Genomic DNA, 16,064 nt, shown 5'->3' on the forward strand with positions numbered 1-16,064 from the left:
ATAGTGTTACGTCAGCGTAGATCAAGTCAAAATTGGGCCTTGGGAGTCAAAACTGCCACAGATGCAAAATTTAGGGGACGATTTTGTAATTTTTTCTTCTTCTTAGGGGGTTAAAACTGCTATTAAGCCATTAAATAATTTACATTAGTTAACAATGTAATGTTTTTTCTTTTATAAGACAAAATATGGGTGTAATGTCACTCTGGCGTTACCGCCACGTACTTTCTATAATCAAATATTATTATTTGGAATGAAATGAAATGAGGGGATGAATTATAATAATAATAATAATAAGCTGTCCGTCCACAGTGACAGATCAAGGTGATACAATATAATTGATTCACATTAACGTGAAGATCACTATGTATGTCTGAATGAATGCACATGTTGTTTGTGATTGACTGTGAGTCAATATCATAACATATGTGTTGATATTGATATCATCATATTCATACGTGTAATATAATGTAGTGTAGTGTAGGGGTATATGCTACTGATCTAGTTCACCATACTCTATCTCTGACTCTATAGAGAAAAAGAAAGAATTAATACAAGTGTGTGATCAGATCATCTTTTCTTCTCTTCTTATTAATTACAGTACTTAGTATGCTCCGTCCGTCCATAGAATTTGAACAAGCACAAGCATTGTCTTAATCGCTTATTCTTCCAAATACTTGTTTGTATTCATTCATTCATCCTACTCTCTCTCTCTCTCTCTCTCTCTCTCTCTCTCTCTACCCTTCCTGTTCTGTTCTGTTCTGTTCTGCTAATCATATCACATGGCTTCTCAACTGCATCCTGCTGCTCATGACTCTAAGGTACATCCATCCATCATATTCAGTCTCACTCTTTTTTTTTTTTTTTTTTTTAATATACAAACAAATGATCTTTCTAGTTCCCTAGCTCCTTTTCATAATTTCTGTCTCCATATTATTTTTTCAGAATAAAAGATGGAATCAAACAATTCTCTTGTCAATTCAAATTATTGGAATAGTTTATGGTCAACTTAGCACTGCTCCCTTATATGTGTTCGGGACAATGCGAGCGCAAGATCTTGAATCCGAGGAAGTTGTTTATGAACTCTTCTCCTTCATTTTTTGGACTCTAACAACTATTTCTTTGATCAAGTATGCCATCATAGTGCTCAAAGCTGATGATAAAGGAGAGGGTACATAATAATAAATCAATTTTATTCACTTCAGTTTCAGTAAATATTTATTTACTCCATTTATATTCACTTCATTGAAAATATTTTCCAGGTGGTATTTTTGCTTTATACTCACTGTTGTGTAGAAATGCAAAAGTTGGCCTACTCCCTTGTGATAGAACCACTGATGAGGTCGTGCTTTTTGAGGAGACAACAACTCCTTCTTCTAAGATTAATACTGATTCCAAAGCACGAAGGGCCATTGAGAAACACAAGTCCTGTCACTATTTGATATTGTTCTTGGCCCTCTTTGGTTCCTGTATGACAATTGGGGCCGCAGTCCTCACTCCAGCACTCTCAGGTGGTATACACAACTCCCATTTATATTTTCATTTTCTTACAACTAACTTCATACCTAAGATTTATTAATTTTATTGTTCCCTTGAGTAAATATATATACTTTCTGCCTGTTTACCAGTGTTATCAGCTTCATATGGTGTTCAGAGATCCTTGTCAGACTTGGCACAATTATGTAAGTGTGTATTGAGACTACAAATAAAACCTATATTTATTATTTTAGCTATACCAAGGATACTGGTTAAGGAACAATTGATTTAAAATAACCAATATGTTTACTGCTTTTCTTGTTATTAAATTCTTTCGATGTTCGTTTGCTTCCATGACATTTTCTTTTCTGAAGGACATATCAATACTTATTTGCTACTTCAAGTGTCTGATTGCTTTGTTGTTTATAACCAGTTTCATCGTCACAACATACTCGGGATTCCGTCTCAAATGTTCTACAAAAATGTAAGTACTTTATGTTCGTTTGATTGTTAAAGTTCTTTCAAATGTCCCTTTATGTTGAGTCGATTGGTCGATTTGTGTGTTTGGATAAAAGAAACTATAGCTTCTCACTTGCCAATTAGCACTATGCATCCAAGTTATCGAGGATAATTGTGTATCCATGGCGGGTTAAATTAAATACATGTAGTTTGCTTCTAGTTTGGTGCATTTTAGTTTTAGAAATCCGATGGAACATTCGATTATTTTTATTTTTTAATAAAGTAAATGAAAAGTAGATAAATATTTATGAATCTGCTGTAACCATGCTGTATGGAATCCTCTTGACCTTTTGCTCAATTGATTTCCAGATGTACCTGTTCCCTCTGCGTGTGTTATATTGATTGGCCTGTTCGTGCTGCAGCCCTGCGGCACGCATAAAATTGGGTTCATGTTTGCTCCAATTATTGCTGTTTGGCTTTTGTTTGTTGGTGTGGTGGGAGCCTGTAATATTTTCATCTGGGACGTCAAAATTATCTATAAAATATCCCCACTATACCTGTTCAAATTCGTGAGGAATATTGATGTCAAAAGATGGAGATTATTAGGAAGCGCCATTTTATGCGCAGCAGGTGGGATTTGTCTATTATTTTTTATGAACAAAAAATAATCACCAAGTGATTGTTAATTAGAATTGTTTTGGAGGACTAATATCTTGCTCTACAAATTTTGCAGGGTCAGAGGCAATGTTTGCAGGCCTAGGCCATTTTTCCAAGAAATCAATCAAGGTATTATAATGCATACCTTGTTCTGTAGTTCTAGTAAATTAATTGTAATTAAAAACTATTAGTAACAACTTGTGCATCGTGCATGTGCATGTGTCTGTTGTTTGTAGATTACATTTATTTGCTTGATCTATCCGCTTCTGGTGATATGCTATGCGGGTCAGGCTGCATATATCTCTAAAAACTTGAACACTCGAGATTTTAATCATCTTAGTCAATCCGTACCGCGTAAGTTGGTCCAGTGCCTGCCACCCTTTATTTCTAAGATGCCTTTTTTAGTCGCTTTGCTAAAGTGATTGCTGGTGATGACATACTGCAGGTCCATCCAAACATGTATTCATAGTATTGTCCCTACTTTCTTCGGCTGTCGGAAGCCAAGCAACTATAACAGCCAGCTTCTCCATCATTAACCAATGTCTAGCACTAAATTGTTTTCCCAGAGTAAAAGTCATTCACACATCAAAAACAATACATGGCCAGATTTACATCTCCGATGTCAACTGGTTATTGATGATTTTCAGTCTAGCTGTGACGGTTGGTTTCAGAGACATGGTGAAGATTGGCAACGCAACAAGTATGCCATTTTTTTCATTTCTCTTGGTGTTAATTAATGTTTTTTTCTTGAGTTATTAATCAAGAGAGTAGCTCCCATTTTTGCATTAAACTAGAAAATGAAGGGAAGTCTTAAAAAAATGAAAAGTTGGTAAACTAAACAGGGAATGCAGATAAAAGAATTGATGTTTAATATATACTACCAGCACAGGCACAGTGCAGTTATGTCCGAACCACAGTACTTTTGATTTGATTAAATTAAGGATGGTTATATGGAACTTGTTTACCATTCAGTTAGCATGATCGTTTGTTAATGACATTAAAATCATAATAGTGTAATTAATTAAGTTCACAATTTGTGGTAGGTTTGGCTATAATATGTGGAATGCTTGTGACAACTAGTCTCATGTCACTAATCATTGCTTTGTATTGGGAGAAGAATTTGATGATATCTGCATGCTTTCTGTTATGTTTTGGCCTCGTTGAGGTTGCATATTTTTCGGCGTGTATGCTGCAATTTCACAAGGGAGCTTGGTATCTAGTTGTCCTTTTGGTTGTGTCGATGACAGTCATGCTTTCATGGCATTATGGAACAGTGAAGAAGTATGAGTTTGATTTGCAAAACAAGGTGTCAACTGAATGGCTAATAGATGTCAGTCCAGGCCTTGGGATTTCAAGGGTAGCTGGAATTGGGTTCATTTACACAGACATAGTAGCAGGAATCCCAGCTTTCTTTTCACATTTTATCACTAATCTTCCTGCATTTCATCAAGTGTTGATCATGGTGTCATTCAAGTCAATGCCGGTGCCTCATGTTCCCGAAAGTGAAAGGTATCTCATAGGAAGGATTGGGCCAAAATATTATAAAATATATCGTTGCATTGTGAGATATGGATATTGTGATAATAATATAAGGGACACGAGTGATTTTGAGGAGAAAATCATCGGTGCTATAGGAGAATTCATTTCCATTGAACAGATGAGTGACATTGAATCAATGGTTTCGGCAGAAGAAAAAATGATGATAGTGGGAAATTCATCAGATGGAAATGCATTAGTCCCTTTGATGAATGATGAAACATGCAATGAAGTTAGCATTACTAATGAAGCTCAGATTAGCCCAGCAGTAATTGAGGAAAATGATCATGCATTGTTGGCGAGTAGTAGCTCTTGCAACAAAAGAAAAAAAGTACGGTTCATGTTGCCTCCTGCTAGTAGTAGTCCTAAAATGGGAGAATCTGTGAGGAAGGAGCTGTTGGAACTAATTGATGCAAGGGAGAGTGGTAGTGCCTATTTCTTGGGACAGTCACATTTAGTGGTTCGTGATGGCTCAAACTATCTCAAGAGATTCTTAATCATGGTTTTTCGTTTCTTTGAAAAGAATGGTCGTGAACCTCCGGTTGCTCTCAAAATCCCTCATGCTGCTCTTGTAGAAGTTGGTATGATATGTACTATATAACTATAACTATTTCTTCACTTTGCTGTCTGTCTGTCTCTCATTAATTAATTCTAGGAGGAGGTTAAAGTTGATAAAATCAGATGCATACATACATTGATATAGATAGAATCAAAGGAGAAGTGAGAGTTGTATACAAACCAAAGAAATAACTTCTTGTCTATGAATCAAAGTGCTTCTTATTTGTGCTTAATTTTTTTTTTCACGATAAAAAATTAGTCTATTTCATTAAAAATCAAAGGATCGATGCAAGCCGAAATGTAAATAAAGATGAGAACTGACATTATATATGAGCAGCCATGTTAGACTCTCTTAGAAAACTCCAGATGGATTGATGGAATACATGGCACCTTTTGAATCGAACGAGAAAAAGATTTGCTTAAAATCCATATCCCGCGTCAACTCTATGGCTGGTATGGTAATAAACCCAAAGCCTCACCAAAATTCACTTCCAAAATTGATTGAAAGAGTTGTGCTATATCTCACGAACCAAAACATTGCAATCTCACCAAGGCGCACCAAAGGTCCACATATCGCGAAGCCTCCAACCGTAAATCGTGATCAATATCTGATTCCAAAAAATGGAAAAGGATCAACTCCCAAACAAAAAAAAATTACACAACTTACACATGTATATAACATGTATTTCAAGTCTACCAGATATATCAGGAAGGGAATACACAAAATACCAACACCCAAAACACAAAGTCGACTCAAGAAATGCATAGTTCCATGTTATGGGCTTCAACCAATCATGAACATTCAACCGTAGGTCCAACCAATGATGGACACTAAAAGAAAACAATGTCTCTCAATCAATTATGAGCACTAAAAAGAAAACGACAAGTCCCAACTAATTATCGACAATCTTTGGGTCTCAATCAATTATGGGCACCACACAACTATGAATTTATGTGTGTGACACCAAGCTAACTAACTCCACAAAATAGATCGCTCCCAATGAATGTCCAACTAAACTAATCTTATCGTAACCACCAGTTAGAAACACAGATTACACCATACACCAATAGTAATTTTAAATCATAAAAAATATGCAAGACATCAATTCATGCATGTAAAATTATACGCAGTACAAAATTAAAGGTCATATGATATATACACATAGTACAACAAATAAACATGTTCAAAGCATTATCATGTTAACAATAAATAGATATATATATAAAATAAATAATGGAGCGCCCTTTCCCTTACCTTAGCAATAGTTGCTCTTAAATTTCTACCAATAGACTTTTTTTTTTGGTTACAATGCAAAAGAGTAAAGAAAAGAACGGAAGAAAAAAAAAAAGAAAAACAACTACAAACTACTCTCTAAGAAAGAAAGTTCCAGCTGCAGCCATCTTCAGGGAAAATAAGAAACCATCTCGAGGGGAGGTATGGTGAACCAAATCATGATCTGAGGAGGCTCCAAGGTTGGCCAAGAAATCTGCACATTGATTTTTCTCTCTGAGAGTGTGACAAACAATAATATTACTTTGTTCTATCAAGTCCTTCACGTCTTGAATCAAAACGGCGTAAACATGAAACCTAAGAGTTGGGTCTTTGAGGAGGTTAACACAAAGTAAAGAATCAGAGTAACAAACAAGCTCTAAAATCCCCAAATTTTTTGCCAATAAGAGACCCTGATAAATAGCATATAGCTCTTCATGAAGGATATCAGATGATCCTTATATGTATGTAACCAGAAAATCCTGATAAATAATAGCCAACACTATTTCGGAAAACCCCTCCATAACCAGCTCTATTGTTTGTTATACATAAGTAAATTATATCGTCTATATACTTTGAATGTAGGATTAATTCATTGTAAATTAGTCCATTTGGGTCATATATAATTTCAAAGTGAATTTGCAATCATCACATCAAAGTTATATTAGTCAATCATTGCTTGACAAATAATAGTGATTTTTTAAACTCTATATAATTTGGATTCCGCTTTGCAATTAGACCAATCCACATTTTCATTGGACCCGTGCGTCGCACTATTAAAAATAAGTAAGATTGTAATGACCTAATCAAACCCTAAAGCTAATTGCTAGGCGCCAAACTATGATAACCGTTGGATCTTTAATCTTTGGCGCGAATGTATTATCAGCCCTTGATCTAATCTTTAATCTTACTTGCACACATAACATCAAGGAATTCAAATACCCATTTCCTCTCATGCGTTTATGACGCTTAATGCAAATTCGAATTTTTCACCCACGCGTTTATGAAACTTAATGCACTCTTGATTGGATTTTCACCTTTCTTGATTACATTCAAGTCTGTTATACATTACCATGTGCCTGTTACTTTACCGATGCTAAATGATTATTATGAGATAGGTATCTGAGTGTGTGTATATATGCTTGATTCACTTTGCTTGGATCACATCCTTTTAAATCCCATCGCATTCACAGAAGCATGACCAACAATGACATACAAGCTTTGTTGTCTTATCATGCTTTGACAGGTTTAAGGTTTGGCATTTTTGTATACTTGTTGTAATATAAATCATGTTATCGTAATACTAACATTTTTGTTGGTGTTTTGTTGCCAGCCCCTTTGAACACAAATCCCACATCCGAACTTGAGAGAATTGTCAATGATCTCTGTAACAGCCCAATTTTCGCTAGATTTATTTTTAATTGTTTTAATATGTGTTTATATGTACTTGTGTGTGAATATTTATCACTGGGTGCATTTTATGGGTTTTCGTGTTAGAATGGTAGTTTGGTCATTTTGTGAGTAAGGGTAATTTAGTAAATTCACATGATGATTATTTTTAGTGTTTTAGCAAGAACCATTATTTTACTAAGTTACTAGTGTGGTAATTAGTTGTGAGTCGATGAGTGATCGTTGTTAGTATTTTACGTTAAGTGAGTAAAAACATTTTAGAATTGTGGATGAGTGAGTTGAGCCCACTAAGGCATTAGGGTTAAGCCCATTTGAGAAGAGCCTATATAAGTTCTAGACTTTAGAGAAAATAGGACTTCATTTCATTTCACAAGAATTTTGAGAGAGGTAGAGAGAGAAAGTTCAAGAGAAGAGAAAAGGGTTAGAAGGGAGAAAAGCTTGAAGACTCAAGAGGTGATAGAGATTCTAGGAGCTAAATTGAAGTTTTGGCTAGGATTATTTGCTAATTGAGGTAAGGGGGTTAGAGTTCAACCATAATCAATTAGTTGTAATTTTTCATTAATTGCATGCTTAAATGCTTAATTGAGTAAGTGATTATTTTGCTTAGTTGTTGAAATTCGTGCTCCTGTTATGATGTTATGTTTGAGTACATGAAATTGGTGATAATTGAATTGTTGTTGGTGAAATTGCATGTTCATAGTATGTGAAAATGTTATATTGTGAATTATGCTCTAGATGTTGAATTGAGCTATGTTATTGTTGAATTGTGATGAGAATCATGTTTAATTGATGTTGTTGTTGTTAAGAGATATTGTTGTTGATGATTCATAGTTTGGGTGTTCATAAATCATGAATTGATGATGGGAAATGAGTTGTTGTTGTTGAAATGGGTTGATTTGGTGAATTGGGTTTAAATGACATTTGTTGTAATGTTTGATGTGTTCTTGAGAGCCATTTTAAATAATATGACCTCTAAACAAACTTTGGAAACATATTTGAACCTTGGGACATCAAAATTGTGATTTTTGGGTGAAAAAGGGTTGAAACCCGTAATTTTTCTGCAGAACTGATGACTGTTCGCTTAAGCGAATGCTAAGTGAACGCGTAAGCGAACAATTACAGTAGGTTCTGGAACTCGATCGCTTAAGCGAACCAAATGGTCGCTGATGAGTCAATAATTATCTGTTTTAGCTTAATATTTAGTTTCGTTTTAATTAGATTTAAGTTTATTTTATTTTAGGCCTAAATGTTCTTTTGGTCCCTTAACTTTATAATTGGTATCGCTTTGGTCCCTTAACTAAAAAAAAAAAGATTGTTTGAGGATTTTAAGTTTTTTTTTAGTCTCGTTTTGGTCCCTTCTGTTAGGTTTCCGTTAGTTTTAATAAAAAACGTTAAGTGTGGACACGTGTCACCTTGTCATTGGCTGAGTTTTTTTTTTACAAAAAAAAAATTATTATTTTTTTTATAAAAAAAGATAAATAATTATTTTTTAATATATATATATTTTATTTTTTTTTGTAAAAAATTCCTAGAACCAATGACAAGGTGACACGTGTTAACTCTGGGACACGTGTCACTTTGTCATTGACTTTGGGTTTTTTTTTTAAAATATATATATTTTAAAAAAAAATACATTTTTTTTTTGTAAAAAAAAAAACTCAGAGCCAATGACAAGATGACACGTGTCCAGGAGTTAACTTTTTTTTTTTAAAACCCTAACAGAAGGGACCAAAACGAGACTAAAAAAAAACTTAAAATCCTCAAACAATCTTTTTTTTAGTTAAGTGACCAAAGCGATACCAATTAAATAGTTAAGGGACCAAAAGAGCATTTAAGCCTTTATTTTAATATTATTTCCTTTTTGAGCTATTTTACTTCAATTGCATATTATTATATTTCAGGAATGAATATTTGATGGATTGAGTCTTGGAGCAAAAGAAAGGGGTTTTGGAGCTGATTCGGTGCAAAAATACGAAGATTCAGAGACAAAAATACATCTCCCTCAAGTCAGAAGCTCGGCACGGCCGTGCCACCTCCCAGAACTGCTTTTGCTTAGATTTTAAGCTACTCTATTTAGTTTTACCATAAAGCCCTTTGCTTGTGGAACATTCTAGTGATGTAATTGCTTAGATTCTAAGTCGAGTGTAAACTATAAATAGAGTAGCTAGCCATCACAAATAATCATCTTTTCTTTGGAATTCAATAAGTGACAATTGTCTTTCTAATAAAAGTTCTTTTCTTTTCCTTTACTTTCTTGTTATTTACTATTATGCTTTCCCTCTTCTTCTCCATGTCTACGATGAACATGAGTGAGTAGACTTCTTCTTGTCTTGGGATTGTTGGATAAGTCTAAATGACATAATCCTAATCAAACCAAGCTTTAAACCTTAATCTTATGTAACCCTAATCTCTAATCTAAATTCACCGTTTTAACATGAATTAACCATTATCAAACAGTGGAAACGAAAGTGGAGGGTTTGATAATTGTTAATCCATCATCTCAAATATCAATTCATAAAACGAAAGTGGAGCTTTGATATTCGAACAAGTGAATTTAGACAAAGATTGTAAAGGCAGCGAAATAGTCTTTACAATCTTTGAGACATATAGTTTCGAACTTCAAGGATTCTAATTGTGATCAAGTCAGCGAAATAGGCTTGGTTGCAACCTAGAACCAAAATCTAATAGTAATCAAGTCAGCGAAATAGGCTTGGTTGCTAGAGGAACAAAAGAGAAAATGTCTTTAGAAGTTAGGTCTAACATAAGGTTATAAGTTTAATAACTTGATTTGCGAATGACTTGTTAGTAAGATGAACCAATAATCCCAAGGCTCCCTTTATTATATTATCTTTTCAACCGTTTGAAGACCCCAACTTTACATCTTGATTCTGTTCTAATCACCAACAAAAGTTAATTGAATTAAGGCTTAATTACTCTTTTGGTCCCTTAACTTATTTTTTGGTTTCGTTTTGGTCCCTTAACTATTAAAAGTTTCGTTTTGGTCCCTTAACTTATTTTTTTGGTTTCGTTTAACTATTAAAAGTTTCGTTTTGGTCCCTTAACTTATTTTTTGGTTTCGTTTTGGTCCCTTAACTCTTCCTTCGTCAACCACTTTGGTCCTTTATGTTAGGATGAATGTATTAGAGTTAAGGACCAAAACGAAATCGAAAAATAAGTTAAGTGACCAAAACGAAATCAAAAAATAAGTTAAGAGACCAAAGCGAAACTTTTAATAGTTAAGGGACCAAAACAAAACCAAAAAATAAGTTAAGGGACCAAAACGAAACTTTTAATAGTTAAGGGACCAAAACAAAACCAAAAAATAAGTTAAGGGACCAAAAGAGTAATTAAGCCTTGAATTAAATAACTCCCTGTCGGAATGATACTCCCAGTTTCAGCAACCTTTGATTTTCATTCCGGGCTTTAGGAGGCCAATCCAAACTTTGTAAAATGCTTCTTTCAACTTGTTTAATCTCTGTTTGTACTCCTAAACCTACTGGAATATGATTTAATCATTCAAATTTGAGATTTTATATTTTGGTTGAAACTTGATCTTTTGGTAATTTTCGGATTTTGCCGGAAATGGACTTTTTTGAATTAAAATGGATTACAAGTTGAGTCTACAGTCCATGTGGACTTAGGCAAGGCTTGTATAGTGGTTTAATGTCTTAATCATGTCAAAATTCATTTTTCGGGTGGGAATGTGGAAATGTGAACTTTGGGTTTTCTCACACGAACTTAAGCTAATCTTTGAATTAATGTTTAATAGTTCGTAAGTGGCTTAAGTTCATGACTACATGATTGATTAAGATGGAGTTGTAGGTTTTAAAACTTGAATAAGTTACCTAGCTTTAAAAATTATCAATGTTGGCCGTTTTGCCACTTGATACGGACTTTGTCGACAATGATTCTTTAAAGCCGTTTAACTTGTAAATCTTTGGTGAATAGCTTTGTATGGTTGAATGAAGTTATGTGAGTGACTTGTTAAGTGTTGGAAATGATGTTCATCATAAGATTATTGTATTTCATCTTTACTTGGAATGTGGAAATTCATGTATGGATATTGAATGATTGTGGTGAATTTTTGGTGAGTGCATATATGACATGTGATGGTGAATGCATATATGCTAAATGTTTGGTGAGATTGTGGTGAATTGTTTGTGTGAACATATGTATTGTTGCTGAAATATATGTTTATACATACATGACTGATGGTGACGGATTTTATATCCAATGTGGTGAATGGTGTGTAAACATATGCATTGTTGTCGAGTCATATGTTCATGCATTCATGACTGATGGTGACGGATTTTATATCCAATTGAGGTGATTATGGTGTTCTGTTGGCATCATGGGGTGTGTAACGTCCTATTTAATTATTTAATTATTTTATTGGGTTTAGAGTCTATTTATATGATTTATGTGATTTAAATGGTTATGTAGCGTGTTGTTGTTTTATTAAGTGGCTTTATTTTATTATTTAATATAATAAGATTTGAAAATAAAATAATATTAAGTTGAGGGGCTATTTTGGAATTTAGAAGAGTTTAGTGGATTAAGTGGAAATAAGATAAAGTAGGTTGAGGAAATAAATAGGAAAAACTAGGGTCAGATAGTTTTTCACGTGAAACCTGTTTTTGGAGAAAAAGGGAAAAAATCAAGAGAAGAGGAGAACCAGAGAAGAGAACCTTTCAATCGATCAATCTAAGGTAAGGGTGAGACTAACTTTCTCTAATTCTAAGTGGTATAATTCTGAAAATCGAATTTAACAAGTTGTAGGTTATAGTTTTGTAAATTTGGGAATTATGTTTAGAAGTTGTAATTGGTTGATTTAAGAGTAGAAATTTGATGAATTGATGTAGAAATAGTGTCTAGACCTTAGGTTATTCATAGAACAATGATTAGAATCAGTTTTAAGGTTAGAGTTATGGAATTAGGTGAGTCTTGTTGAAAACTGCATTGTCATACCCCAATTTTTGACCTAAGGCCTCACTGACTTTGTGTGTGCTTCCCTTGTTATTTTGCTTTAGTTTTTTTGGCGATGTAACTTGCTGCTGCTGTTAGAAGTTTGTATGTATTTCCTTACTTTGCTAGAGTTGGTAGTTCTTATACCTTCCTAATGAAGATTTTTGTTGATCCAACAAAAAAATTAATTCTTTAATTTATTTGTCTAATTAATTTTATTTCATTAGGAAGTGCTCTAAAAAAAACAGTGGAAATTTAATTTATCTTTTTAATTAATTAATTAAATCTTTTTTTTTTAAAAAAAAAAAGAGTATTACTTGCGGATTTTAAATTTAATAATAATTGGAAGCAAAATTAGTGGAAATTTAATTTATCTTTTTAATTAATTAATTAAATCGTTTTAAAAAAAAATAAAAGAGTATTACTGGCGGATTTTAAATTTAATAATAATTGGAAGCAAAATTACTGACGGATTTTGTTGGATAGTATTATTGGTTGTAGCATTACTGGCGGAATTAATCGGCCAGTATCATTTAGTTACTTTTCCTATATTACATTATTGGCGGATTTAATCGTCAGTAATTACTGGCCGATTATTCCGCCAATAATTACTGAGGGAAAAATCCCTCAGTATTGTTTCCTCAAATCATCCCCAACACTACTGAGGGAATATTCCGCCAGTAACATTACTGACGCCAGTATTACCGAGGGACATCAATCCCTCAGTAATATCCATTACTGACAGATTTTGTGCATTATTGAGAGCTTATTTCCGCTAGTAATAAGCAAATTTCTTGTAGTGTAAAAACAACCAACAACCACATAATTTAGCGTTAACACTTAACATTACCAACCTTTCTTTCAGTGATGAGGGGAATGTCACGTATATATCCAGCACGTTGTTGTACAGATAAAAATAAATACAGTAAAGCTTAGGAAAATTAAAGCATACTTAGAAATAAAGTTTCATTTTTATTTCAGTAATACACAGCAAAACGCACAACCAAACTAAGTATACTAGTTTTTTTTAAAAATTAAATGTTCAGTCGTGAAATAATAAAGTGAGTCAAAAGCTAAACAAATAGCCTTGATCTCCGAAAAATGACGCGACATGCATTCTGCCCGTAGAACTGACATTCATCGCTCGCCATAGCGAGTAACTGTTCTCAACTCGCGAGTGATCATCTTCATCGCTCGCCATTGCGAGTAACCTCTTTCGCCTCGTGAGTAAACCCAATTGTCGCTCGCCATTGCGAGTAAATCGCTCACCATAGTGAGTTACCCAGTGAGAAAAATATGATTTTATAAATTAATGTTTGGGGTCAAGTTTTAGATGGTTTTGAGTGCCTTAACATGTTTAGAAATGATTAGGCAAGTTTTTGGATCAAATTTGGGCATAGGGAAGTTAAAAATGGGATTTTGAGCGAAAAATGTCAAAACTCCCCAGAGCCATCATTTTTAGCTCGCCATGACGAGTAGTTTGTTCGCCTTAGCGAGTACCCTTTTTCCTGAACTCGCCATAGCGAGTAGAGTGGCTCGCCTCGCGAGTTACTCAGTGGCAGTCAACCTTGTTTAGTTTTCTTGCGATCTTTTTCGGACGTGACGTTCCGAGTTGGTCCTTGGGATAGGAATGAAAGTTGTTCATAATTATATTGTTGTGTAGTGAGTCTGAATTAATATAAATATTGATGTTGGATAATTTGAGATACATATATTATGTGAATATTGTATGATATAGAAATATTGTTGTTCATATCATTCAAGTTATTGTGATTAATGTTGCTATATTGCGAGTTGTTATTGTTGCTGTCATTACTGTTGTTGGTTGTTGAATAATCGTTAAGTTGCAAGTTGTTGTCAAAGTCGCCAAGTTGTAAGTTGTTGTATTAAGTTGTTGAAGTCATCTAAGTTGTCGAAGCTGTCTAAGTTGTTTAAGTTGTTGGTTGCTGAGTCCATGCATACTCATTTAAGTTGAGGGCTTGATGCCCTGTGAGCCTATTTGCTCTATAAGTTGAGGGCTTGATGCCCTGTGAGCCTATTCGCTCTATAAGTTGGGGGCTTGATGCCCTCTGAGCCTATTCGCTCTATACGTTGGGGGCTTGATGCCCTGATTGGTACCACATGCATGATTAAGTCGTTGTTGTCAAGTTGTCAAGTTGTCGTCGTTGTCAAGTTGTCGATTGCTAATGAGTCGTTAATGAGAAGTTATGTGTAGTATCAATATTATTTAATGTGTTGTTATGTTGTTAAATTCTGTTGATGAATTATATGTTTACTATTATTGAATGTGAAATCTCACCCTTCTGTTTGAATGTTGCCTCTACGTGGGTAACGTGCAGATAACCAGGAATAGTTGTTGAAGTGAGTTGACTCTCTCACGCGTCATCTTAGGATCGCTCTGATACGTAACGGGATGAAGATCTTGCTTGTTTTCCATGTGTTACGTATTTCTATATTTTATGTTGATAAACCACCCAGAATGGAGTTTAATAAGTTGTTTATGTTGAGACCGTTGTGCCATTACGTTGTTTAATTAATGTTTTCCGCTGCAATGAGATTTGAATTGATGACATGTGATGTTTTGAATAAATAGTAATTCTACCCTATTTATCTTTTAAGGAAGTGTGACATCATGCTTAGTTGATTACTCTGATTTTATGCAAAAAATTTCAAGTTGGAAAAACGGGGTATTACAGGGTGACGACCTAGACGCAGGGCCGGTCCTGAGGGGGTGCAAACAGCTCAACCGAGCTGGGCCACCCCCAAGGATGGGCCTCAATTTTTTTTTTATACCCATTAGTATACTATCTCCAATAAAAAAAAAATTCATTTCATTCCTCTTTCACGCTCGTTGCTCACGGCTCACCCATTTTTCTTCCATCCATTCCAATTTCCATCACCACCGATTCACAACAAATCACAACCATCATCACTCACGGTCACCGATTTTCTTCCATCCATTCCATCACCACCGATTCACAAATCAGTGAATCACAACCATCATCAGTTCATCACTGACACTGATTCACATCATCATTCATCAGAAACTCACTTGTAGACAGTCTCTCAACAAGCAAAGTATTTCAATTGGTTTTCCCCTTTCCAAAACAACACTATTTGGTAAGTAAAGAAACTCTCTTTCATTAATTTGAATGTTGAAATCTCTAAAATAGAGATTGATAGAGATTTGTTGAATGTTGAGATTTGAGAACAACACTGATTTCTGCATATTTACTGTTTTGGGAGTTTTTGTTAAAATTATTCAAATTTCTGTGTTTAATTGAATTTATATATAATATATGTTGTTAATTACTAATTATGTTTTAATTTTATGTTATGGTTCAATCTCAACATTGTATGTCTAATGATGTGGTTCAACTTCGACATTGCGGATTTTGCTCAAGAACAGTGAAGAATTTCAGGTTCTTTATTTATTTAATCTTCCTCTATGCCTCCTAAATTGGCTCCTCCTAGATTGCTGCCTAAGATTAGAAAGTTTGAGTCTGGCGCTGAGAAGCGTAGGAAAAAGAAAAAAATTGCTGAGTTAATTGAATCCCAAACAGGAGCTCTGGATAAATTTATTGTAAAAGAAACACAAATTCATATTGATGATAGTCCTGTTGATACTATTCCTATTGATGCTATTCATGTTGATGCTATTCCCGTTGATAATGTTGATGCTATGCCTATTCCTATTGATGACATTCCTGTTGATGCTATTCCTATCGATGATAAT

The 16,064-nt window shown here is 34.2% G+C and overlaps 1 protein-coding gene across 1 annotated transcript; it reads left to right on the top strand.

Moving 5' to 3' along the window:
• The first annotated feature begins 389 nt into the window (after positions 1 to 389).
• LOC11406577 (potassium transporter 25) lies at positions 390 to 4,916 on the top strand. Its single transcript, XM_024771645.2, has 10 exons — positions 390 to 818; positions 943 to 1,168; positions 1,260 to 1,508; positions 1,626 to 1,679; positions 1,907 to 1,957; positions 2,302 to 2,562; positions 2,666 to 2,718; positions 2,826 to 2,943; positions 3,035 to 3,289; positions 3,633 to 4,916. Exons 1-10 carry the CDS (start codon positions 780 to 782, stop codon positions 4,724 to 4,726), a joined length of 2,400 nt encoding a protein of 799 aa, XP_024627413.1. The 5' UTR covers positions 390 to 779; the 3' UTR covers positions 4,727 to 4,916.
• The last annotated feature ends 11,148 nt before the right edge of the window (positions 4,917 to 16,064 follow it).

This window comes from Medicago truncatula, chromosome 8 (genome assembly GCF_003473485.1).
Source record: "Medicago truncatula cultivar Jemalong A17 chromosome 8, MtrunA17r5.0-ANR, whole genome shotgun sequence".
Taxonomy (NCBI): Eukaryota; Viridiplantae; Streptophyta; class Magnoliopsida; order Fabales; family Fabaceae; genus Medicago; species Medicago truncatula.